The sequence below is a fragment of the Falco rusticolus genome, chromosome 14 (assembly GCF_015220075.1).
Source record: "Falco rusticolus isolate bFalRus1 chromosome 14, bFalRus1.pri, whole genome shotgun sequence".
In the NCBI taxonomy this organism is placed as follows: domain Eukaryota; kingdom Metazoa; phylum Chordata; class Aves; order Falconiformes; family Falconidae; genus Falco; species Falco rusticolus.
In genome coordinates this window covers 20,852,307-20,880,295 of record NC_051200.1, presented here as the reverse complement: position 1 = coordinate 20,880,295, position 27,989 = coordinate 20,852,307, and the positions used below count along the sequence as shown (strand labels likewise).

Below are 27,989 nucleotides of genomic sequence, written 5' to 3'. Positions count from 1 at the left end.
CATTTAGAACAGAACAAAAATCCTTGTTTAAGAAATACTGAAGTTGCACAAATATGATAACAGCAAAAATAAAAGTGCCAACACATATGTGCATGGTATTTTACAAAAAAATTGCTTTGAAATAGCAGCTGCTTTATGCCATTTCTGAAGCAGAAGTCTACTTCTGAAGTACAGCACTGACTGTGAACAGAAGAGTTCTGGTTCAACCCCACCCTCACCTGGGCTTCAGCAACGCAGCCCGTTCAGCCTCTGCCTGCCTGAAGCGTTCTGCAGGCTGTTCTACTGCACACAGCTGCTGATTCAGCAGATGCGACATTCTCTTTTTTGTTATATATCCTTACTTTTTGTAGAAGGAAAATTTGTAGAAGTAATATCTGATAGATTAGACCTGCAATCTGTGAGACAGCGTACAACCCACCCAACTTCAGCTTCCTGTAGGCTCCTACTGCCGGTGAGTAAGGAAAAAAGATGCTAACTTCATGGGAAGCACACAGGGATCATACACCCTTGAGAAAAACCCTCTCTACAACAGGAAATAAAAGAACCTCTGCAGCGAAAAAAAAGAGAAGACATTTCACATAGGATTTTGAAAGCAAATGTTTTTGCAGAAGATTAACCTAATTTCTTGGTTTATGAGAAAAAAATATTAAATGTGACATCCTACAACTTGGAACACTTAAGAGGGTGAAAACGTATCTGTGCAAGAAGTAGGTCTTCCAATGCTCACGAGGAAGAAAAACTCAAGCGTGACCACAAACTCCTGATGACTAGATTACTTCCTGGTAACAGGTCTCTTGACCAAATAAATGGGGGGGAGGGGATCAGATTTCTGTCAAACTTCAGATTTGCTCTCTTGAACACAACTGCTCTATCCAGAAGAAAGTGTGTGGTGTTTTGTTTGTTCATTGGTTGTTTTTTCTTTTTTTAAATAAACAGTTGGGGATTTAGCCTTCTTGAATAAAGTATTTAGAAAGAACGATAAATTTGCTTTAAAGCTTACCAAATCAACCTAACAAGTTATTCATAAGAAAATCTCAGGAGAAGTGAAAATGAAGAACATATTAGCAAACATAACTCACAAAGAATTATGAAAATTTATTTGAGTAAAAGCATAGCCAGAAAACGTCCCATAGAGCTATCCAGGGAAAAGTACTGTTGCTTGTTGAAGCAACAAGTGATATAAGTTCTGTTTTAGAATAAATTTATCGTGCTTCCAGAAACTGCAAAGTAAATCCAAACACTATTCAAAGATGATGACTGATGTGATAACATATGAGGCTACTGTCTTCTCAGCAAAATTCAAAATCTGAGGTAAAAAATTTGAGACTAGGTCTAAAATAAGTAGTTCCAGAGCCATGAAGTTTTATCAAGATTGTGAATCACAATGTAAAAAGTGCCGTTTCTTAAAATAATGATATTGTTAATCCTAAATAGTTTGTTCAACACATTTACTTAGTACACTTGCATCTTGCTTTACAAAATGATATAGAAACAGATCTCAAAGTGAAGTTGCTAGAAAATTAACTTGCACTTCAGTTGTATGGTGTATTCTCAGCTGAGTTTTGGGCAAAGACCTGAAATGAACTAGAGGATAAACATCACATTTAACCATACTGTAGCTGTACTAGCATGGCTGCTTAAGGAAAGTTTACCAGGATTTGAAAGAAAAGTTGTTTCATACTGGTTTATTAAATGGGAGAATCATACAAGTATTTCTCAAGGATACTGCAATTAACACTGCTTTGCAGTGAATCTAGGTTAAGAATCATTCTCTGGGATGCTAAACTCAAAACCCCCAGGTAATTTACATGAAAGTAAGGTGAAGATCCATCAGACAACATATTCCAGTACTTAATTAGCAAGTGTCCTAGAAATTACACCTAAAGCACTGTGGAAATTAGAAGAAATTACTACATAGCAGGAGGGGAATAAAGGAAAAAAAAAAAAAAAAGAAAACCAAAACCCAAAAGAAGTTCAGTGTATTCCACGCTACTGTGATGGCAGTTAACTACAAATGCATTCTGAAGACTGATGTCTATGGAACGTGGAAGTACGAGACCTCCCTGCTCTAAGTTCTATCGACCTCGCAAGAGATGAAGCTGTTCCTCCCACAAGGTCGTTCAGCTGCAATTATACAACAATTCTACTGTCAAAGAGGAGCTTGGAAGATTAGGACCGTAGGGCAGAGACACAAAAATGAGTGACTAGAAACCAGTCACTAAGCATTAGCTCATCTATAAAACCCATTTATGTGTTCTCTGCCTCCAGAAAAGACATAAAGATTCCAGTTATCTTAACCCACAATGAAATTCAAGGACTATTTTACTAATTCAGTAAAGTTTTGGAAGCTACCTCTCTCTGTCTTCTACTTTAATGAAAAAAGACTCTGCTAAATTACATTTGCATGGACATCCCAGATCTGCTCCAATAATAAACATTCATATCATTTCCATGGATCTTCTGATAAAGCTGTAACATATTTGCATGCCTGAGTCATAATTCTCAGGAAGAATATGTAAACCAGAATCTGCACATCCCCACACAAGCAGAGAGTAATTTACTTGTGAAGAGACTGTTAAGAGGTAATACCAAATAATGTATGAGATATACTTCCTTCTATTATTATAATCATCTTAATTATTAAAGCAAATAATTACTGAAATACCATCTCATTACAGCATTTATACTTCGTGCTTTTAAGTTCCAAATATGCTCGTAAAATGAACCATGAATGACCAAGAATGAGAGTAGGATAATGTAAGTTATTTTCAGCCTTTTTTAATATGTAGTGCTATGTTTATTTTTCCTATACCAGAGGGTATAGTCTAACCCCTATAATACAATTTCTTGACTGAAAACTTTCCCATCCCTACTTAGGGACCTGAATTCAATATACTTTGACAACATTTGTATGATTCAGAGTATCCCATGTGATATATTCTAACAGTTGAAGGCCTTCACAAGGTATAAACTTCTGAAGAATGCTGTGTTTCTCAACAGTGAAATAATGAGCAGAAAAGCTCTCATAATGGTAAATATTTTTTTAAACAAAGAACTGACAAACATCTCACTGAAAAGATAAGATCTATAATGGGAAGGTATTTTCCACGTTTCATACACTTAGAATGTATTTCACAACAAAGCTTAGTTCCAAATTAAAAGTCTTTCCCTGTCAAATTCTGAGAAATAATGTGGGCAAGGACACAAAAGCATTCCATAGCTTTATTAACGACAATGCTCACTGATCTGTGAATAACCTGAAAAAAATGAAGATTATTGAGTTACTTTACCAATCTATCCATCCATCACTAGAGAACAGGTCTCAGAATGATGGATTATCTCACTTCCCTGATGTTTATCCCAAGAAAGAGTTTCTCCTTAGAGGGAAAAACAAACAACTGATCCTACAAACAGTTATGCTAACTAAGCTTGCCCATTTTGCATTCATCTGCCAACACAGTGAAAAGAAATATATTGTTTGTCTTAAGATCCAAACTACATAAAAAAGTTTTATTATTTCACTGAAATGCAAGTGAAAACAATTAAGAAGAAAGCAGCATTGCAGCTACTCTTACCATTCAGTCTTTTAGTAAAAAACAGGTAATACAGCAAGCTGTTGGTAATTTCAGATTAAATTTTCAGGTCCAAAGAAATGGAATAATCCTAAGTGATAAAATATATATCTGTCAATATGAAAATTATGTATTTTAAAATGTAGCACTGAAGTAATAACTCAGATACAGCCTATGTTTTTTAAATCACCTATAATTCTTTCACACTTGCACCAAATTGCACATATACTAAGACTCAAATCTGTCATATCTGATTGTCACAAGGAATTAACATTGCTTGAATTTCTCATTAATATGCCAAATCATACAATTAACATACAGAAAAGTCATGCATATTGCTTACATATGGAGACATGATACTCATGCATAGACTCAAATGAAAAATATGTTGCACTGAATTATTAATTTATCAATTCTAAGTGCTTCTTGCAGTCACGCTTCCTGGAGTCCAGTCTTGATTTCAGAACACTAAAACCTTCCTACAGATTATAACAGGGACATAACTGGAAATGTTTAAGTACCTGAGACTACCTCAGAAGCTTCAAAATCTGCAGCAGGTAATAGCTCAAATATAAGGATAAAAATTATTCATTTTTGAAATATATACAGGAACCTTCCAAATCAATCACACAATCCATCATATCTCAGCCTGAACTCTTAATCTTCTTGTAAATATAGGGACTGAAAGAGATGAACCGTCTTAATCAGATCTTTCCACCATCACAAAATTACTACTGTCATTGTCACAAAATGACTAATTTCAGCTAGAGTCTGTAACAACTACTAAAAAAAAAGTTAAATTGCCCACCGAATACATACACAATGTAAAAGTTCATAACCTATTTATAGGAAATATAAGTCATTAACTGGCTACCCATAAAAGTCAGTGAATCACTAATTCCTATGACAAAGCATTCTACCGCCTCGGAACCTACTACCACAACCACATCTGTTAATTATTGGATGACTTAACAAAGAGAAAAAAAGACACTATGTGTAACCCCCTAGAACATTTATGAGAAGGCTGACGGCGTATGTTCCCCAATTCCCTCTAAAATTTCAAGTGGGAAAAAAATGCACTATTACTTTTCAAAAACTCTTGTTTCCATTTGGATGTTTGTATTTGCAAGAGTCCATAAAAAAAGAATCTGAAGCCAAACTGAAGAGAAACTATGCACAGTCTCCCCCAAAATTCAGTGTGCTCACAAAGCAAGCACTGGAAAACATCACCAAAGTGAGGCCCCAACCTACAAGTGACTTCTCAGCTGTCATTCATTAACCAACACTGGTCATGGGTGAAGAAATGCACAACTGAAAGCTTCCACAAAGATTTCCCTGCAAAGGAAAACTGAAAATAAGAGGCATGTTTCACTGAGGTGAACCAAGTGAACTATATGAAACAATATTTGAAAAACAGCACTTGCAAACACTTCTCAAAACCATAAAAACCTCCAGTTTTTACTTCTGAAAACTGCAAAGGAGATTCCAGTTACAAAAGAGGAATTTTGTACAACATGCAAAAGCAAATACGTGCTTGTATTTGACAGCTACTTCAGATTTTTAAGTCAAGTATCTTCTTTTCCCGGTTACAAAGGAAATTTGGAAGCTGATAATTTTAACATTAACCTCCTACATCAGAAAATATTTGGGCTATTTCCTAATATTTTCTAAAACAAGACCAAAACATCAAAATCACAGTAAATATTGTAAATGCTGCATCACAGGGACTTTATAGTTTACAATGGTGCCCAATTACAGTTTTTCTTTAGTAACATTTTTCAAGAAAACAAAAGCTGTATTACAGATTTGCCACCTACATGCTAACAGCAAACTGCAAAGCATCTATTGATTTCCCTCGCTGCCTTACTTATTGAAGTTTTGGCATCTTATGTTCACCATATCGAATGTAAAGGCTGCTTTGATTTTCCTCAAGAATGAGCTATTACTATATTTATTTTTACTAAACTTAACACTACTACTACTTCACTAGAAAGTAAGAGACATAACATTTTATACTAAGAAGTCTGAACCAAAGGAAGCTGTTATACAGGCCAGTAAAGTTTTGCTGCTTGTCAGCTCAGCACAGCGTGAGGCTTCCAATGACCTTCCTTGTACCACGAATCCAATTTATGGAGACAGAAATCTCACATCTGTAGCTCGACATATTGGGAGGTACATTACAGCGATATAAAAGTTTAATTTTCTCTCCTAAACCATACCTGTTTAAACCAATAAAGAACTAACACCGCTTTTACTCACTCAAGTGTCGTCAGTAGTTATAAAACGTTGTACTGTTTATGCAGAATTCATTTAGAATGCAAGGATGTGACTTACAAATGTCTTTGACTCATTCACATAAATATGCATGCATGCCATTTATAACAGTAGCCTTGATGAGAACACACAGTGTAACTGGCTGCGAGAAACGCTTAAGAGGTTTACATTAAAACAGAATATAGAACAGTGGTTAGAAATCACAGAACAGGTGACACCTTACTCTGATAACCTGGTGATAAAAACTGTAGGGTATGATGTATAGGTTGTGGCATTACTTTACTATACAGTCTCAACAGAACCGCTCAGTTTTAACAGGGCATAATATCCAAGGCAGACCACATATAAAACCTGATTAATCTCCAAAAAACCTAAAATTGCCTCCTAAATTGTTTATTTAGAAACAAAGACATCCAGACTTTATTTTCTATTAGAATGGTTCTAATACAAACCTTTTAAAAGTATGATTACTTCTTGGGATGTTAGAGTAATTTGTTTCAACTATTATAATACTGTCTTTATTTTAACACTTACAATTCAGCAAGAAACGCTTAAAATATAACAATTAATGGACATAAATAAAAAGTTCTGGCCATCTGAGGAATTCCTGTGAGCACAGAATGATTTTCTGGTAAGAATATTTATAAGACTTCTAGACACCATTCCTACTAACTCTTGAAATAGACTGCTGTTACAGACCACAAAATCGCATGAGCTGGCTAATAAACAAAATAAAGCCAAAGGGCTTTCAAGAATGTGAGAAAAATTAGATTGAGAAGAAACTACAGTGGGAAAAAAAGTAACTACCATTCTACTTACAGCTTTAATTATTGAATATACTTTTTCCCCCAGGTACTTGAAGCCAAAGATCTAACCACAAAACTTGTGCTACTCTAATGGCTCTGATAATATTTGGATTTTTCAATCTGTTGGTCACGTACCGACATCTGTACAAATACAGTTTAAGGTACAGATGAAAGGCTATTGACAAAAGATGTTACCAAATAACATCTCTATTCAATGTAGTACAGAACAATGCCTAGTTGTCTAATGAACTCATTGAAACATTAGGTAACATACACATATACATCATACAGGACAATTCCACATGGCCTTCATTAGTTGCTAAGGCCAAATAAGACCTTCCACAGTACGACCAGCTGCTGGTGCCAACCAGCTACTTTATAGATGCCTTCCACAAATTATGACAACTATTCCAGAATGTTTCTATCTACATACAACTGCATCCACCCTACACACTGCCAAATGGGCTCAGGTTGCTAAGGCCATTCTTCCAGCAGTAACTTAAGTACCATTACAGAGAAGAAAACCAGAGTCTATCATACAGACAAGACAGGAAGATAATCATAGATTCATCACCATAGAATGGTTTGGGTTGGAAGGGACCTCACAGACCATCCAGTTCCAAACCCCCTGCCAGGGGCAGGGACACCTCCCACCAGCCCAGGTTGCCCCCAGCCCTGTCCAGCCTGGCCCTGAGCACCCCCCAGGGATGGGGCACCCACTCTGGGCAACTTGTTCTGGTGCCTCACAACCATCACAGTAAAGAATTTCTTCCTAGTATCTAATCTAAATCTAGTGTCTCTCAGTTATAGCGTGCTGTAAACCAGAATTTCTTAATAGTAGCACACTAATAAAAAGCAGAACTTGTCTACCAACCAAGAACAAAGCAGGTAAGATTTTGCACCGATTATTTAAATGAACGATAAACAAATACATCACTCATAACAAAATGGCCTCACCATGTAATACTGCTTTTTTAAATAAAGCTAATGTTTACTTCAGACCAACAGGTTACTACATTATAAACCCACATAGAGCAGATGGAAAGGCTGCTTGCCAGCAAAAGAAATGATTAAAAAAAACCCTCAGCCTTTTAAAAGCCAGTTGAACTGTTGGAAACAACTGAAAATTAAAACCGCCCACCCTCTGCACATGTATTCTTGATGGTCCCCAAAAGCATCCATCAACAGCTCCTCTGCTAGAACCACAATCCCTCGCACACCTCAGGAGTCATGCTAAAGACTACATTATCATTGCACATAGTTCAAGTAAAGGGGATGAAGTGGATGTTGTTTTATCCTGGAATCAATAGGGTTTTTTTGTTTTAATTACTTTCTAGGGCTCAAGTAGTAGAGAACATATGGCAGCTCTAAGAGGTTAAGAGGTTAGAATGTAAAACTGCAGTCTGTATACGGCTCAGTGTGAGAGGGCTTCATAGTCTTTTCTGCTGTACAAGTCACAAGTGGAAGCTTGTGGTCTATACAGATTTACAAAATGATGCCAAGAGAATAAGGACATGATTTCACATCAGTTGCGCTGTTTGTGTAAGTCTATGATGTAAAAAAAGGTGAAAGAATTATGTATTTTTTCATTCATTTCATAAAAGGCACAATTCTTCTTCTTTCAGAAAAATCCAGTTCATTATTAAGTATCTACCCATGAATGGCAGATGCACTCTCAACATTAATCAGTAACACATTGAAAACATACATCACCCTGTAACTTCCGGAAGAGTAAAACACAGATCTTCTTAATCTACCAAAATACAGTCGTCATCCTTTTGGAAAGACATCACCCCAAGTCTCCTCTGACAGTTTTAAAAAGGGATAGCTACAAGTAAGTTAAATTATCCTTCCAGTTTCCTAGTACTTCCTACCACAGGCACCCACTACAACAGCCAGCTGTTACAAGCTCCATTTGTCATACAATGAAAATTGTTTCAAAGTATTAGAGGAGCATAATTTCCAACATTTTTCTTCTTTTTTTTCCTTTTCTTGTGGGGTGGGTGGGGGCGGGTGGGGAGGAGGATTTCATAGCCAATGAAAATGTAAAGCGAGCAAAATCAAGATGCAATTGTTAACATGAAGATTCCTACTGAATGGTATCTATTAGCATTAGGTTACCAACGATTTTATTTTTGGAGGACACTATTAGAACAGTGAAGCTCACCTGCAGAAGCACTGCGGGATCTCTCCTTGACCATACAGAGGAAACAAAAATGGTGTATTGCCATAGCGGCCAAGGCACTGAAGAAATTTTTTTGTTGCCTGAAGACCCTCAAGAACACTGCAGTCAGTCTCCGAAACCATTGCAATAGAGTGAAGAATGAAGTGCTGCAAGCTGGGTGTTAACTTTCGTGTTCTTAAGAACTGAGCAAATGTACTGTTCTCATACTCTGAGGAAAAAATAAATTTAGGTAAAGGGTATAGTATAGCATTTGTATCTTCTCATACACTTTAACTTAAACACTTTTGTATTTAAACAAAAGGAAATGAGTTTTTCAAGAAACGTCTTGCTGAAAATGGATAATCTAAATCAATGAAAGTTTAAAAATGTAGTCCCAGAAAGTGAGTTCTGAGAAGACAGAAATATCACTCCATTAAAATATTTCAAAATAATGCAAACCCCTTGTAATGGGTCTCCAACAGTCTAGAAGGCAACCTCTAAATATGGCCTCATCTCTTCATTGGTGGAATTGATCTAAACCCATTTCTCAAAGATGTGAGAAAAGTGAGCAACTGTGGACAAAAATCCTCAGAAGTGCCTTGGGACGCAGTTGCCTGTAAATTACCCCAAATGTTATACCTGAATGACAGCCATTCACGAACAGTACTGCTGCATCCATACTGGTATGGTAAGAGTGTATATGTATATGCAGCCAAGCCATTCACATGAAGTTTTAATCCAAAGATGAAAAGGTAAAATATTTAGTTCTAATTGATGACTTGCTCCAACAAGCAAGTATGGATCAGACACAAAGATCACAGGGATGAGGAAGCGTATCTCCCCTTTAAATTAATACTATTGCTGACACATTTTGAAACTGAAAGAAACACAAGCCTTTTTGAAGATGTTCAACACAAGTATCGTACGCCATGGATACATGTCTGAAAAATTCAGTTATCTTAATAACTAAATAAACTTTTTTCCAGGAAAAGACTGTATTTAAGCAGTATCATACTTTCACATTATTCAGAAATCTGCTTTTAAGCTTATTTCAGTCATGGATAAATTCATAGGTAATTCAGAAACACTTCTATCAATGGTGGGCTAGTCTTATCAAGTTATATATTCTGTTCAAGATTCAACCACTGTTTTATTACAAATGTACCTTGCTATCCTGTGTGCAGCCATGCAGCAAGTCATAAAATCACAGGGTTTTTTTATCACGCTAAAAAAATTCTCAAGTTTTTCCTCACTTCAGACTTTTCACATAACTCCAAATTTTACAGAAAAAAGCTTAAAAAATTTTTACACTATCATGAACTCTCCCTATTAAAAGTCTGCCTTCCCACGAATGTAATGATCTCGCCGAGAGCAACTTTAAATTTCTGAAGTCTTTACATTAGACTAATCTAACTAAAATTATTCCCAATTACTTGCCAGGCTATTTTAAAAGGTAGGAACAAAATCTGTTTAACTATCTCTGCAAGTAAAATAAATTAATGTCATTTAGGTACATGAATCAATGGATTCATTTAAAATTGATGTGGCGTCTCCTTTTTTTACTTAATAAATTTTCTAAACACCACCTATATTCTCACGCTGAGCACCTCCATTTCTTCCAGTGGCAGCAAACCTGAAATTACTTGTAATCTATAAACCACTTCAGCCTAATGAGTTTTTTTCCCCTTCAGGATTTTCTGGAGTTCATTACAGACTCACTTTCTCCTAATCTTACAAGATTGTTTTCAGTACTGACCAATTGTCTCTTCACATGCTTAAAATATTTTTCTCTAACGGTTTTACCTAATCTAAGGGTCTTGTTTAAGTAATCAAACCAGTACGTCAACAATTATTTTTTTCTAACACTAGATTCTTTCAAAAATACTGCCTAGCCAAGCCACCATCAAACTACAAAAGCACCGATATATTTCAGTCTGAAACTTATGTCAATAGTTTTAACTATTTTTCTTCCCTCATTATTTCTTTTTGACAGATTTTTCTTTTTTTGGCTTGGTTTCCTTTCAGACTCCAAGAACTGAGAAGAACACTTCATCCTTTGTACCCTGAAGTACATAAACCTAAAGCACCTTTCTTCTGTTAGCCCATTTCCCTCTCTGACCTGATGCTCATTATTCTTTGCACATTGCAGCTCAAATCTATTCAGATTTTCTCTCGTTTAAATAAGCCAAGAGTTGAGAAAGGCACTTTGAACTAGCCCTCTAAAACTAAAAGGCATTAAATTACATTACTTTCAAAGCAAAAAAAAAATTCATTTTCTCTATTTCTCATTTTGTGGCAACATATTGTGAAGATTCACATATTATCCAAAACCCCAGAAAAATCAGATACATCACACCATGTTAAAAAATACCTGGGAGTGGGGACGAAACACCTAAAAATGTGCAACCATGTTGCAATATATAATTTTGCTGTTAAAGAAAAACTTAAATAATAAATGATGTGGGAACTAGAAGAGCATGTGCTTAAGTAGAAGAATTTAACATTGAAGTGAAAAGGTCATAAAAAGGTCAAAGCATACTTTGAAAAAGAATCCATAAAAATAAATTGCATGAAAACACAGGAGAGTTATCAACATTGTGCACAACTGAATGAACTCGTAAGAAGAGAGTGTACACTGTTCAACGAAACACTACCTTGGTATTCATCAGGGTGTTGTTCATAGTCCAAACAAAATGTCAAAAATTTCATTAGCATTCTCTTTTCCACCATACTGAGCTGTCTGCTGTTGAAGACATCTGCTCTAGAACAAGGCACCTGGAATATATTTTTTAATAATTTCAGATACTTTCCATACTCTGGATCTGAAAAGTATCAAGCAACATTACAGATTACCTAACAAATATTTTAAATTACTATTTTTATTATAGTTATTTTCTTACATATTTATTTCCATCATTTCCTATTATAACTATACTAAGTTACCAATTTTCCACAATAAAAATATTTTTAAATCTTTTTCAGCCTCTTCCCATTTTTATTTCCCTTCAATTTCCCTTGCACATCTTACTGCAGAGTTAATCAAAAGAGTTGCAATAATTAACTCTGCCAAAATCTTTTGTTGCCATTATCACACCAACGACATCTCTTCTAAGTAGCAGAGACGCAAATCAAGCCTATCCTACAAATCTTAAAACCTAAACCCTACAATTCTTTAAGAATTAACTGCCAAGTCAACCATGGTCAAAATATTTGACATGAAGCAAAGATTTATGTCAATAATATACTGGAATGGACTTTCTTATTTTAGATTTTTTTTTAAATTATATGTAACACATAGAAACACCTTCTCATTCCAGAAATGAAATAAAAATCAGAATCTTAACGAAAAACACTAGCTTATTATTACAAAACTCTCAAGAAACCAATTTCAAGTTTCTTGACTTGAAAAAAATGGTATTAAACATACACAACACATTGTTTTACAATACCTGTTCTACTTTTCCTTCTCGAAAGGCAAGAATTCGTGTCGCATTTTTGAACTCCGCATATCTGCTAACATTTGACTTAATCAGAAGGTCAATTAACAGACCTCGGGAGTAAAGCAACTGCACAGTGAAGAAAAAGAGAAAACAGTGAGTAAAGAAAAAGTGCTTACATTGGAAGAAAACAGTGATACCAACAGTATTCATTTGTAAGGTGCTTTCTATAGCTATTTACAAGTACACACCGTGAAATAAAAACTGAAAAAAGAGCTTCAAGATGTAGTATGTGCAAAGTAATATTAACTGAATGGAAGAACCATACAAATGGAGGAGACAAAGCAGTGCACAGCAGAGAAAGGGAGAAGGTGTCAGCCTACTGCTCATTTAGTTTTATTAGTCTGGCAGTCATAGCCTGGGACAATTTTTTGCATTGTCATTGTGGATAATTTCTTGGTATTGTATGCTACATATCCTTGAACACCGTATTTTATAACCTTCATTTCCCAATATCGGTGAAGTACATGACGCTGTCTGCGTAAATCATCACCAGCTGTTCCTTAAATTACCTGAAATGATAATGCCACATTTTCTAAATGTAAATTCCTTAAACATGCAGTTAAGATTCAGTCTTAATATTCTGTTATATTAATTTATATTCTGTCTACCTTTACTCTTTCTATAAGCTACAGATATATTATGTAATACTGAAGGGACAGAAATGTAACTACTAACTCAAGACATACGCCTGAACTGAAAAGCACTGGAGATTAGTTTAAACCTGCTTCAAGTCTTATGGCCTTGAGTAACAGAATTTGCACAATCACACAGGAATTTTCAAGATAAAGGCTTACTGGAACACCAACAAGGACACTGCGAGGAAGTCTGTCACAGTGCCAGAGAGAAACCAACACCAACTACTAGTCTTGCCCTGATGCCCACACTTCAGTCAGATTTTCTGGAATTCATTGCAATTAACACCATGTAACACAGTGGCACCAAAAAAGCATAAAAAGGATACAAAATAGCATTATCTGCTAAACCACTATACACTCACTATTGTTTTCATGATGTCATTCCAATGGTGCATGGAAGAGTTATGTACCTTTGGAACACAGAGACAGTATTTGGAATAGTGCATTTTGTACTGTCTCCACAAAGAATTTAGTAAGTTATCGAGGAAAGGCTTTTTTTCCACCAGTTTCCAGAGGTTCGCAAAATTGTTTCGTGCAGAATATGAAAAATTCAGCATTCAACTTTGAAAACACTTCACTGTACTGCAGAATACACAGATAATCTAAAGCACAGAAGTTAAGAAAAATTTCCATTTAACTTGCATTTGCTTGGCCATATTCATATACTGTGAAGTATGTAAAAGGCAGATTTTACAGTTTAAACAGTATGACATTATGTCAGGTTCTCAGTAAAATGCCCACTAGTAGGAATAACTCACTGTAGTCAGTGTATCTTATGGATTAACTAATCATTTTTTTTTCCAATATTACTACAATTCCGTGCTTTAGTCTGGGTATAGAGAGGAGAGATAATAAGTTTCACAGGAAACCCTAAAACCTAGGAAGCACTCCAACAGAAAATTATTTTTCATTTTAAAGACATCAAAGATCTAAATGTAGATTGATTTTTCCCTGCCTAAACATATAATTTTTTTAATGGTACTATTTTGCAAGTGCAATGTTGCAGGTATTACCATAAGTGCTAAATTTCAGGAATTTTATCCTTATGGACATAATTCTGAGCTATGTTTCATGGTCTCTTTGGTTATAAACAAACGCTAAAGAGCATATATGAAATAGCTCCTGTTTGTTTTAAGGCTACCAATTCTTGCTTACTTCTCAGGAGTGTCTTTTTTGCCTCAAAGATACTGTGTCAGCCGTCCTCAACATTAATGATTTTTTTAAAATTTCAGTATTTTAAGCAAAATAAATGAACTTACATGAAAACAGTCATTCAGTTCCTACCTTGGAAACTAAATCAATATTAAACCTTCTGCCTTCTCTAACAATTTGGGAATATGTAATTTTCTTGCGTTCTTGGGCAGGAATTTCTGAGGGTGCAGCTTCAGTTTTTCCAAATTCCAAAGCGGACTCGCCTAAAGCCACACTGCGAGAACTTTCATTCTCAGAGGTTATTTCTGTATCGTTCCCTTCCACTGGACCTGCAGGCTCAGTGCCTGTAGCCTTTTCTGGTCCCTGGCTCTCAGGCTCCGGTACGGCACTCTCCGCTGCTGGGCACTCTTCCTCCAGTTCCTGAGCAACCCCCTCAGCACCAGAGGCTCCAAAGACAGGCAACTTTGTCAACGCACCAGCTTCTTCAACATCTTCAGCTGAATCCTGACTGATTAGAGACACAAGGGGAAGAAAGGGGGGGATGGGTTGGGGGAAGAAGTCTTTTAAAGGGTCTTAAAAATTTGTTTAAAGTTTTGAGACAGTGCCAGAATGGAAACCTCAAGTATTTCCAGGAAAAGCATTAGAGAATTTCTTTATTCTGGCCAAATCAGGTGTACCACCCACTACAGAATTCTGGTTCTTTGATTGCAAAGCTGTAATTCAAGTGAGGTATTTTTATTAAGCAGAAAAAGAAAACAACCAAAAATGTGGGTTCTTACTTTACACAGACTCAAAAGATGGAATGAGCTTATGATGAAAATCAAAACTCATGTGGGTGAAACACAATACACAGCTACATAAAAAAAGAAATACAATATTTTAAAACTGAAACAGTACAGCAATTTGATTAGGTTTTTCCTGTGGATTAAAAAAAAAAGCCCTTTGAAATTGAAATGCAAAAATGCACTACTAAAGTCATTAAGCTCAGATATTTTAAAAACCAAACTCATGGAAGAAAACAGAAGTGCTTTATACAACTGAGCCTACTTTGCCTCATACTCTCATAGCAAGTCTGTAAGAGAAGCACACAATTTTGACCTGAAGTTTAAGTAAAACTTTCAGATTACTTTTTCAACTCTGACCTTGCATTCTAATTAGCTCTTCTAGTAAAAGTCACACAGAATAAAGTTCCCTTACATAGCAATGTTATTTTTATGCAAGTGTTACAAATTTGTGCATAGCAGATGAAGGCAGCCAGTCCAAAGGAGGGACATAACCACAAGCTTAGTCTGTATAGTCCATTTGCTTTCCACAACACAATTTTTTAAAATTCCTCTTATAAAGCAGATCTCCACTTTTAATCTCATCTACTCTTTTTATCTTGAACTTCAATGACATTTACCTTAGAAACTGGTACTTTTGAACTTAGGATTTGAGTTTATACTACCAGCTGAGATGAATCAAATCAACGTCATTGTAAGTGAAAAAAGTTCAGCAGCAATTTCATACTATCTTTTTATCTTTATACTACAAGCCATTAATGCACTGAATAAACAATTTAATCTTGGCTGAAGACTAACGAACTATGATTTTAAATGTGACCTGCAAACATACAGTACAAAATTTCAGTAACTAACAGGATGGTTAAAATTCACTGAACAGCAAGCAATTACCCAGTATACATATAAAAAAACGCTCCCTTGCACATCTGTAGCCTTACAGACAGAAGCAGGGGGCAGGATAACGAAAACCCTGTATCCTTTAGAAGTTGCTCCTCACTTATGAACTCGGGGAGCTCACGTGGGCTCATGAAAATAAGAGTTTGGAATAGGTCTCTCAGCTTATGCACAGCCACCAGGAAGCGTTTATTCATGAATGGGGTAACATATTGCCCTGGGAAATACAGGAACTACTATAAGGAAGCACTAATGAAAGAGGTCTGTACATCTGTTTCTGTACATTAATTATGTCTTCTTGCTTCATACTGCAAGCATTAAATAACTATAAAATATCAAAGAAAGATAAGCGCTTTGTCAAATGTTCTTTAAAAAAAGCAATCTCTACTAAAAATACAAATGAAAGTCAAATTTTGGGGTTCTGTTCGGATGTTGGGGTATTTTTAGGAATTTGTAACACGGCATTTCTGAAAACTGCCAAAGCTATTGCCATTAATGCAGTAACTAAGAATGTAGCTTTTATTTAACCCATCCTGAAGTTTTTCGTAACACAAAAATTCAGAAGCAAGTTTTCTTTCAACCTTCAAAGCTCAATGACCAGTTCAATCTTCTATCAAACATACTTAGTACTTTCTAAATAAAAGTAAAATTTGGATTCAAAATACACTGTATTTTTTCTACATCACTCTGAAAAGCAGTATAACAAAAATGTTGTATTTACATATTTTAAATCTCTACTCAATTCCCATTAATGAATACATAAATCTGCATGATTTGCAGCTGTACACATTTTATAATGAAAGTCTAAAACCAGTATATAATCTAAATTCATGACATCCTTCCTATAGGAACAAACATCCCTGAATAATGCAAGAACTGTCTATAAAAATTACTCAAATTGAACTTCTGTACAGACAATTCTTCTCCTAATTCAGAAAAAAATAATACATCTGCAGACAAATTGTTGTGTAAATTTAGAATATTATCTTCCACCATTCATCAATTAATGGTACTAACAAAGGAATATCTTAAAATGAATGTGTCTTATTAATGCCTTGTAACAGCAACCCCTTCAGATAGGTCAAATGAAAAATTGCCAACCAGCTGGTTAATTTATTCAGCACAGGTGTTCACTATTTATTTTTCAGCCATTTGCCTTTTTTCAATACAGCTTGTTGTAGACACAGTATTCTTTCCCTTTGATGGATGCACTTTGTTCTAAGGCCATTCATTTCAGATTTGCACTGTGTATATTATACTGCTACCCAGCTGTTTATTCTTTCAAAATAAATGTTTAATGGTTACTTCATAGGAGTTATAAAAGTTATGCAAAAACAACAGAATCCAGCCAGAACGTGTAAATTGTCAGAAACACAATAATTGACTCTTTCAGAAGTTTTAAGTTACTTTGGAAAACTTTTTCTTTGCTAGGCTTATTAATCTTACCATTTTACCTCGTAGGCTTTTGCATTTTTTTGGTGATAATCAAGAAAGACAGCGTTATACTGCCAGCCTAAGTTAAATGCTTGACGGCAGAATCTTCTACTTTGTCCTCACTCAAGTATTATGCTCACTTCCAGAAAGTGTGAAATCTCAGTGCTAGAGGACTAATTTTTGAGCCAACCTTCAGTCAGTGTTGCATCTTCTCAGGAAAATCGTATGCACAGTTAAGAGACAATGAAACCTTTAATCCAATTTAGTACTGATTCCGAACAATATTTATTATGCAACAGGATTCCAATTACAATATTCAACTGATACTGCTTTAAAAGAAGCATAACATTTTATCTGCATGACAGTCAAGCAGCCATTACTGTGCAATATAAGTTAGGAAAATTCTGAGTCTGTGACCTTCAGATTGTATTACTGTAATTCAAGCTGTTTTTTTCTCTTCCTACCCATGATGTTTACAGAGAGCAAGACATGTTTCTGTATTCGTATCTGTCAATGTTTCATTTAGCTGCCTATAATATTATCTAAGGGATTCAAGGTTAAACTTACATTAACTATCCCAGAGAACCTTTCAGGAATTCAGAAGAGTGTTCAGATCAGTGCAAAATCCAAAAGATAAAAATTATTAATAAGCACAAAGAAATAGTTCAGTTTTCAATTAAGGCCCATAAAATTTCCATTCATTGTTACTATGCTTACGCACCGTTCAACGCTAGTGCTTCACAAGGTTACTTTCAGCTGTTCCTTGGGTTTTCAACATGGCATTGTGAAAAGCTTACCTTCTGCATGACTTATCTATAACAAGCTATCTTACTTCCATTTCAAAATCTAAACAAAAAAAGAAATTTGTATTCTGAACTTCTGCAGATGCAGATGTACCTCTATGAATAACTAACTAGAAGATATTTACCACGTATCAGTCCTAAGATGGCACGCTATTCTTCATGTGCATACGCAACAAATCTTCAGAAAAACATGTATTTCAAATTAAGCATGTATTTTTTGCACACTATATGTAAAGAGCTGAGTTACCTTACTTCAGAAACAGAACAAAGGTGATAGCCCCAAAAAGCTAACTTATTACGTTACCGGAGCCTTTGACCACGCATTTCCTTCTAAAGCATCATGGGTAAGCACTGCTTGGTGAGAAACTTAAATCCACTGAATATAAAAATGACAAAGCACTTTAGCACAATTAAATATTTTATAGTTACAGTACCACTGTCCATTTGTGTTCCTATTCTTGTGTATTTAGTTCATTTTACATGTACTTATGAATTTAATTTTTTACTATGAGAACAGCAGCTTTTAGCCAAATTAAGAATGGAAAAATTTAATATATGGCAATGCATAACTTCCTACTACTAATAATATCTAGAAACACACTTGTGTTTTCTGCTTAGAAGAAAATTATCAACTCACCAAGTTGGCCAACAAATTGCATTGCATCCCGATAAGGTCATTTAAGAAGCATCAGTTAGCTTCAATGAAGTGCAAGTGATTTCAATAAAAGCAAAAGGACATTAAGAACATTTCAGAGATCATGGTTACTTTTTGAAACAACATGCAATATGGCATCATGGTGAAATGCTTGACACTAAAAGTACAATATGATTATTCACCTCTGGGCATATAAAATTATTTTTGTATTTCTGTATTTATACTTACTCGCCAAAACAGAAATCTTCTACATGTTGAACAGTTTTATCCTTCTTGCTCAGAGGAATAGCTTCTTCATTCTCAAGGATCAGTTTTCTCCAATCTTCACATTCATCATTGGTATCTGCCTTTTTCTTACAAAGACAAATTATAAAATTACATTTTGTACTGTGCTAGCTGCTCTTGTACTATAAATCTCTGTACTCTCAAATAACGTGTTGTACCATCTTGTATTAAAAAAATCAACCAAACAAACAAAAAGAATGATCATAACTGTCTTAATGCTTTTTCTATTCAGGTTTTTTGAGTTACAACAGTTAGAGCTGGTCACTTAATTACAACATGCCAACATTTTTACTACATTACTAGCTCTAGTAATCCAAAAATACAGTGTTAAAAGGAATATGTTTTAACGGAGTTGAATATAACTTTGAACACAATCCAAAAGACACGTTTGCCACAGCCAGGATAGCGCCAAATTTTGTCACAAAATTTTCAAACAGAGACCATGTGAAAAAAATATGGTGATTTGCACATTATATTGATTTGTCCATAGAAGAATCTGTAAATTATACAACAGAACCCTGAGAATATTAAGTTCTGACACTGAGCAGCTCCACTGATTACACCACAAGGTAGCACTATGTAATAAAAAGGCATGAGACTGAACTGAAAAAGTTCCATCTTCTCCAGACCAACAGGCTTGTAACGCTTCAGTAAATAATACGAACATCCATTTGCTAATATAGTCCAAGTGCTCAATCTCCTAAATAAATATCCTCTTCAGAAGATTTCTAGTGGACTGTCATGAATTAGATAAACTTTGGTCATTGAAAAATACACTATCAACATTAATCTTTTTGTCCTGGTTATAGGACATTTCAATACAAGGATCCAGTAACTACCTTTGTCCCAGTTAAAAAGAATCAGCTGAAAGCACACAAGAAAACCAAAAGGGACTGAAACATCAGAGAGAGGGAAATAATCAAACAGGAAATGGAAAAGACCAGCTTATCATTTACAGAAACTGCTGGAAAAGGAATCGAAACAACAGTTCAGTTGCTTCTATATAAATTCAGGAACCCAAAAGGTATGACTGAGCACTAGACTGTTTGGTCTCAGATAACAGTATTAATAAACCAGGCATATCAGTCTTAGAAAGCTAGGCCAGATGGTTAAGTCTTAACCAGTAAAGTTGGAAACTAGAAACCTCTTTCATCTGTTAAATTACCAAAGAGAAGGAGCATTGTGGTAGTATGTCTCGTAATAAATTATGCAAACAAACAAGATTTAACGTTAAGTAACACCAAAAGAAATAATTTGGGAAATTTTTACCTGATTTTCTTTAATCCAGGACAATAATCCTGAAAAACTAAAGCTGGCCCAGTTTCCACCATAGTAATTTCTCCTGTAAAGAAAAAACAACAGTGAAACTTGATGGACACAAAAATCACAGCTCTTCCACGTTTAAAAGAAAAAAACAACCACGTTTGAGACACTCAAAATGTTTTCCATGACAGATTTTACAGATACAGAATATAAAAATGGGTATAACGTTTCACAACTCTTCACGAGATGTAAAATTTCCATTTTCACTCAATTGTATGCATCTCTGACCAAACAGACTATCATCCAAAATCAAAGTATCTGCAGGGTAAAATGAATAATGCTAAGAAAAGCACACAGGATGCTATGAGTAAAAGAAGAACACAGACAACACTGCTTCTTGGCCAGGACTGACTCTACACCTCTAACTCAAACATGTACATCACTACTTATGTCTTTACTTAGTGTGGAGCCAAGCCAACAAGTCTGCCAGTTTCAAGTGCGTTCTCAGAAAAACCAGTTCAGGTATTTTGCATCCATACCGCACTCCAGAGGTTCAGCTTCAGGCAGGACCTAACAGCTTTGTCACACCAGCACAGCTATACTGCTTCTAATTGAAGCTGATCTGGAAGTTAATAGAATTGTACGGCACATCACTTCTAAATGACCAGTGCTTCATCAGGTGGCTATGCAAAGGAGGGTTAAGTAAACTGAAACGAGGTCCAGACAGTGGAAACCGCATCTCTCTTATCCACTATGTCAAATAAAGGAAAGTTCACTCCATTATTTATCTACTGCTTACAGAATAGATTATGCTTATTATAGACTGTTAAGATGCTCTGGCAAAATTCCTATTAAACTGCATATACTGTAGGTGGAGCCAAAGGAATTGATTTGTACAAAACGATCATACCACCCCGAGTAATTCTCAGTTTATATTTACCAGCTTCTTTCTTGAGAACTATTAGTTTATTTCTTTTGAATCACATAAAATTAATAGTTCTTCTGTTAATGAAAGACTCTGTTTTCCCTTTTAAAATTTTTTCTATCAATATTTCTCTCAACATCAGTTGGATTAATTAGCTTTTGTTATCATGCATAACACATCTTAAATATTTGACAACTCTGATAGGAAAAACTAATAGAGCAATTACATTTTAAGAAAACCACTAGTTCTTGCAAAATAAAAAAAGTCATTTCAGGATTTAAGTGTTTTCTGGCACCGTATGCTGGCACTTCAGAAGCGTGAAAGGTATCAAACATATCCTCCTGAATGGATTATGAAGTGTTACTGTATACACTACACTAAAACGAAAAACAACAACAAATTTAGGGAGGAAGTTTGTATTTTACAGAACAGTGTGAAAACTGTTAAATTAAGTGAACTTAAATCTTATCATAACCTCCTCCACAACTGAATTGTAGAGATAAGTGTGATAAAAGTGAAAAATTAAATTCAGGTTTGATTCTACTGTTTATGATGGGATGGTTTTGACAAGGCTTATCTGCACTGACAAAGACTTCATTAGGAGTGTCAGCCCCTTTACAGTACAAGAGGCTGATGCTCTGTACCATGTTGCTTACTTAGCATATGAAGGACAGATGTCTGCTAAACAATGCCTAATTGCTCCTGACTAGAAACTGACCTAAAAAAGTCTTTCAGCTACTGCAAGGCAATAGTGAAGAACATAAATAGGACATCTTTTGCAAAGACAAACAAAATCCAGCATCCACTGAATTAAGGTGGCTTCAACAACAGAACATGGTGCTTCAGGCTGGGAACTGGGTGGACTGGGTCCATGCTGCACGAGAAGGCAAGCAGTCAACCCTGCAATTTGGATATTCTAAGCAGAAGAGCTCCATGGGCAGATCCCTTAAAAACCAGAAACTCCAATCATCTGTAAAAAGGAGTCCCTTCTTAACGCTTTGTATGAATAACATGGGTGAGGCATACAAATTGCTGCTATTGGTAGCATACAGGACACAAAGCAATGAGGATTAAATATATTAAATGCCTGATTCTGTCAGATTTCAATCTGTAAAACAGTAACTTTTAGGAGCCAACGGTGCAGTTAAATGTCTTGATTCTTAAGATTTGACTGAATAAAAAGCTGAATATCCATATATTATCTGCGACTTCTGGGATTTCCAAAAAACACAGCCATGAAGATTTATTTTTAAGGAAATCTGCTGCTTTAGTCACAAGTTTCCTTGAATATGGAATACAATCTGGCTGTCAGAGCAAGCAAGGCCATTGATCACAGAAATCACAGAAAACACCTGCCTAAAATTAGGACTGGGTTTCTTGAATCTATACCAATATAAATTCATGCATATTTAGAATATTTTAAATTAAAACTTTCAGTAAGAGAAATGAATATGTTATTTTGACAGAAAGTTACAGAAGTTTATTTGTGAGCTGTCAGACACCTTTGATGTAAACATTCCTCTGTTCTTCAGGTGGATTTTCCTTTGAAACTACTTTTTTTAACCACCATTGACGTGAATCAATCTTTTCAACAAAGCACTCTGTAATGCTGTGCTGAAGCTCAATCAGTTTTGAGAGGATGGTATGGCCTTTCTCAAATGGAAAATGAATCGCAGCTGTCCTTCCTTTCCTCTGGCATCTGAGCGCCTTTCCCAAGTTATGCTGTAGCACCTCAAATATTAATCTTCTCTTGAAGCATCAACTTCCAGATTTATTTCCCCTGGAATTTTAATTAGTTTACCCCGCATTACATGATGAATCAGAATGGCTTAATTTTCTCATCTGAAAACACTTACAGAAATAGGGTATACCATACATTATTACCGACACAATGAGCAAAGGTTTTAGAAAAAATCTTGAAGAGGAATTCTGGAAAGAACTGACTAATGGTTTTAGAAGTATGAGTCCATCATAACCAAAAAATTTTGTTGTAACTGCCCTGAAGATGAACTGAGGAAATCCTTAAAGTAATGCTCAAGTTCAAAGCCTAATTAAAGCTAAAATACCACCCCAGTATCTCAAGGACTAAGTTCCTCTCCTCTCTTTCTGTACTGGCCAACTAAAGGATGGATATTTTCTCCCTTTTTTAGGGCTATAATTCTATTATATGCTAAGTAAAGACATGAAACATTTTCAAGGTGTAACAACAGCGTTAGAAATCAATTTTTCTACCAAGTTAGAGCACACATGTTTTCTTTTTCTACCATACATTATTTCCTAGATAGTATTTGCTCAAAACTTCTACTGTATTACCTGGACTTTCACAAAAATTAAAACATTGCTGCTTTTAGTTCATACTCTTCAAATCTTGAATCTGTAGTTCAGAACTGCTGAAGCCATTTTTACAATGTTTTGGAAGTGTAGCCCAAGTACAGTTTCACCTCAGCAAATATCTTAATTCTCTCCTCTCTTATATTAGTTTGTGGGGTTTTTTCTCAGTTACTAACACCATTTTTTCTTCAATACTTCGAAAGAATTAGCAAATCCCAGTCCAGAACACTGAAATTGCAAATTTTTTCCAACTGATTAACATTCTTGGAATCCAAACCAAGAGAATATCTAACACGGCCTTTTGAAGACAGACTCCAATTTGAGAAATTGAAGACTTAGGAAAGCACAGCATACACAACAAAAAGTATTTCATGGACTATGCCTGTTAAAAAGATGGCCTTTTCAGTGCCGTGTCTTAACAGCCACGGTATAGCAAAGCTGGTGATGTCTGAAGGAAAGCTGCTGATACCTCACAATTGCTCCCAAGAGCTCCTGTATTTGTCTGTCCTGCATTTGATCTTTCAGTAAGAAGTCTTGAACCATCAGAGTAGCTGTCTTCTCCACAAGAATTTACTGCCACATCGATTTTAAGGATCTGAACACAAAACGACTTATGTTTCAAACCCATACAGTTTCACATGCTACCTATTAAGTACACAGTCACATGTATGAAAAATTCCCATTCTGGCACAGAAGTCGTGTCTAGGAGCATGAGAAGTGGACTATGCATTCTTGCCTTCCAAGAGGAAGGTTTAACTCAAAGTTCTCTTGAGATCCTTCTGCTCAATAAAAGTGATGGTGGCAGTCACTTGTACTATATTACATTATATCCTGGGATATGAACATGACTAAAGGTAATTATCATGGACCAGCTAAGACCACGTTTTACTCTCTAATACTTTTCTATTAGATAACACCCCAAAACAAAATAAAAATAACAGCAACTTTTTCAAAAAAGGTCAAAATTTTTGCCTAGGTTTCCTTACTTAAAGGTAAATAATTTTATTTTCCTTGCAAGAAATTGACCTGCTTTGAGAAGCAACCTTCTCATTATCTGTTTGCTGTGCCTACACTGCTACCTCACTTCACAGAAGTTAAAGATCAAAAAGAAGGCTGTATGAAGACACAGGTTGTATTACATCATATATTTTACAAGTTCCGAAAAGAAGTCAGACAGATTGTCTAGCAAGAAGTGGAACAAACTACAAAAGCAGGTATCTTGGAGGAGGGAGGTACAAGGAGGGTGCCCAGTAGGCTTTTGGATGCTCAGACGGAACAGAATTTAGACACAAGGAACACTCAAGTACTCTACAAAATAAGGTCAAAAAATAAAGGTTTCAAGTGTCAGGAAGCAAGACATGAGAAGTAGACAGAGCAAAGTGGGCACAAAAAAGGAGTTACAATCCTGGATCTTGACACTCCTTTGCCTTTGAATTATGCTCTACATGGAAAGATAAATAAGTCAACCAGGAAGGATGTAGACAAGAAAACTAGTCTACAAATGCTATACTCTAGATGCTGAAAATTGAGTAAAAAATGTAGCTAAACATACCTCACCTCTAATTGCCCCATCCTCAGTAGCCAAACTAGTACATAACTATATATGCATATAATTGTATGAAGCAAATAAGCAAAGGACCAAAAGTAGAAAACACAGCAAGCTATCAGGAGGAAGTCCTATGCATATGAACAATTAGTATGAGAAGTATATTCACTTCAAGTAATCAACTTTTACTCTTGATCTACCTTTCTTCAGCAACTCCAAGTTTAAACTAAGTGCCAATCTCCACATTTTAAATTGCGAATTACTTTTCTAAATCACTTAACAAATATCCTTGAAATTTCACATGTCAACAGCTCATTAATATCTACAGTAAATGTAGCTCTCTGAAAAGAACCACAGATTTTATGTTTATTGAGACATAGCTGGCACAGAGAAATAGAGGTCCTTCAATTACTATTTGGCAGAAGCTAACTTTAGTTTAAAATCAGTCTACAGGAATTTATGGCAACACTGCAATGAAGTGACTATTTTGAATAAGATTAGCTACTGTTGATGGTGATGCTTGGACAGTGTTTATAAATCAAACTTAGACCTTAGTATTTTATAATAGGCCACTTCAAAACTATCTTGCATAATCACCTATGCAGTATATTATGATAAATTCAAACATGGCTGAAGATTAAAAGTAATAAAATGATATACACAAGGTAACGAGTGCAAGTAAACTATAAACAAAGACTTTATCCATATACATTTTCTATACCTTCTAACAACTCAGACCTTTGCAGAGAACAAAAGATGAATCAAAGTAGCACGCTTAACGAAACCAAGTTTTTCAGTAACTCCAAATCTTATTTTTTTACAATCTGAAAAAAAATTAAGCTCAAAATCCTTCAAGAAGGAAACAACTTACACTGCTAAAAAGTTACATTCTGAATAGAAACAGGTTTTTTTCTTGATGAATTTTCAATTATACTGTTACTTTAGTAAAACGAAACTTGAAAATTCATCTAGAAATTAATATATTAAACTAGACATATAGTGGATAGAAATAAAATGTTTTAATCCAGATGAATCTCTGGCAAGCTTTCTAAGACTTAACTTTTGACTTCAAGCTCAAATGGCATCAGGGTGAGGGTTTTCCATTGGTTTTGGTAGGCTTTTTTTGCAAGAGTACTAACTTAAACAGGAAAAGCAGACGGCTTGAAACGCTTCCCTATTTATGGGGAGGGGGTTGTACAGTATAAACATTTCTTTTTCTCTTTTTTTTTCTTTTTTTTGCCAAGATATGGATTCTAGACCATGATTCAGTGAGCACATACACCCATTAAAATGGCAATTATTAATATGAGAGAAGAACACCTCTGTTATGAACACCTTCCCCTGACCTTAGCCTGCATTAGAGTTGGAAAAATAACTCCATAGGAGAAAGGAATCAAATGTGGAAGCCTTCATTTTCATCATAAAAACAAAAGCATATGTGAATATAAATAAGCATATTTAAGTGAAAACAGTAATAAACAAAATATGTATTCCACAGTTCTAATTGCCTGCTTCTCTGAGTTTTCTGAAAAGCTCTTCACTATAGCTAAAAATAGGCATGGATAAAAGAAATCAAAATTCCAGTGGCTAACCATTATTACGGACTTTGATAGCCAATGAATACAAAAAAATGATGAGAAATGGTTCATTTAACAAAATCTATGTAGTCTACCAGTAATACATGCATTAAGCTTAAAATCCAAACATAACTATTTTACTCATTCTATATCTGCTTGTTTTAAAATAAAGTGTTTAATATTTTGGTTAGCAATCCCATAGCTGATTTAAGAACTACCATACCCAAATGTCTGACATTAACATACCCTTACACATTATGCATGAGGTCTTTATAGTAACTTCAGTATCACTACTATGTAGTTGCATACTTCTTTAAAATTATTACAATCTTAAGAGCTGTCTGTTTCAAATGAATCATTAGTTACATTAAGTATGGAGCATAAAGTACTGTGTACTATTTCACTGTGATGTAAAATACGAGAATATTAACCCATTTAAAGACTTTCTTCCTTACAGTTCCAAGGAGTTTTCCATAGGTTCTGAAAGTAGTCCGTAGTGCCTGAAGATTCATTAATGAGTTCTTAATCCAAATGCCCTCCTATTGATAAAAATGACTGACTGAAGTTAATCTCCTGTCCTTACTCCAGTCCGAGACAGGAAGCCAGAGACTTTGTGGGCAGCACAACAGCAAGCTGAGCAACTGCAAATTGTATTTCACGCAACCAAGATAGTGAGCTAGTCTTGCAAATCTTGAAATTGCATATGATTTCAAACCAAAAGTTAATGTCTGAAAAATGAATGGGTCCTTTGAAGGGCTGTAGGCAAATGAGATTACAGAAGTTTAATCTTGAACCGATGATGTTCAGAGAAAATGAACAGCAGAAAGCATATCCTTTTTAAGGTTTTGGTGCAATACAAAAAAAAAAAACAACCCTAAACCTTAGGAGCTGTACACAGAAGTACGCATCATAAAAATTTTCATAGAAGAAAAAGCTCAAAAACACGATGTAAAAATAAAACACTATGCCAACCTTGCAATCACATTGCATCAGAATCATTCAGAGAACATCTAAGCTCACAGCACTCTTGCTGCTACCACCAAGTCAGAACTGCCTGCCACACTGCTCTGCTGAAATCCAGCTGGTTTCAGCTAGAGAAGAGATAACAGGTTGACTGAAACTAGTCTCCACATAGACTTTTACTGGTTGTTAACAGTTATGCAGAAATTTGTTTAACCTTAGAAAATTATTATTCATTTTAGGCTATGAAAACATTTAGTGACAGCAGCAGTGCTTAGACGCACTCCTTGCTTCCAGCTTATGACCCTCTCTCAAAATGCTATTAGGCCAGCAAACCACATAACTGCACTAACAATGGGACTGGAAAAGTAGCAAGGGCACAGGAGCCAGCTACAATAAAAAGCAGTAGCAAAGATGCAAAAAAAAAAATT

At 35.3% G+C, this 27,989-nt stretch overlaps 1 protein-coding gene across 1 annotated transcript in view; it reads right to left on the bottom strand.

The window, feature by feature from the left end:
* The window catches only part of CHM (CHM Rab escort protein), a 70,393-nt gene that overhangs the window by 28,681 nt on the left and 13,723 nt on the right, over nt 1-27,989 (bottom strand). Inside the window, exons 3-8 of the mRNA XM_037407967.1 lie at nt 20,226-20,298; nt 18,900-19,024; nt 14,236-14,611; nt 12,266-12,382; nt 11,471-11,591; nt 8,820-9,045 (exon numbers count right to left, since the gene is read on the bottom strand). Of these exons, the coding sequence (XP_037263864.1) occupies nt 8,820-9,045; nt 11,471-11,591; nt 12,266-12,382; nt 14,236-14,611; nt 18,900-19,024; nt 20,226-20,298 (1,038 nt within the window). The remainder of the gene's footprint in view (nt 1-8,819; nt 9,046-11,470; nt 11,592-12,265; nt 12,383-14,235; nt 14,612-18,899; nt 19,025-20,225; nt 20,299-27,989) is intronic.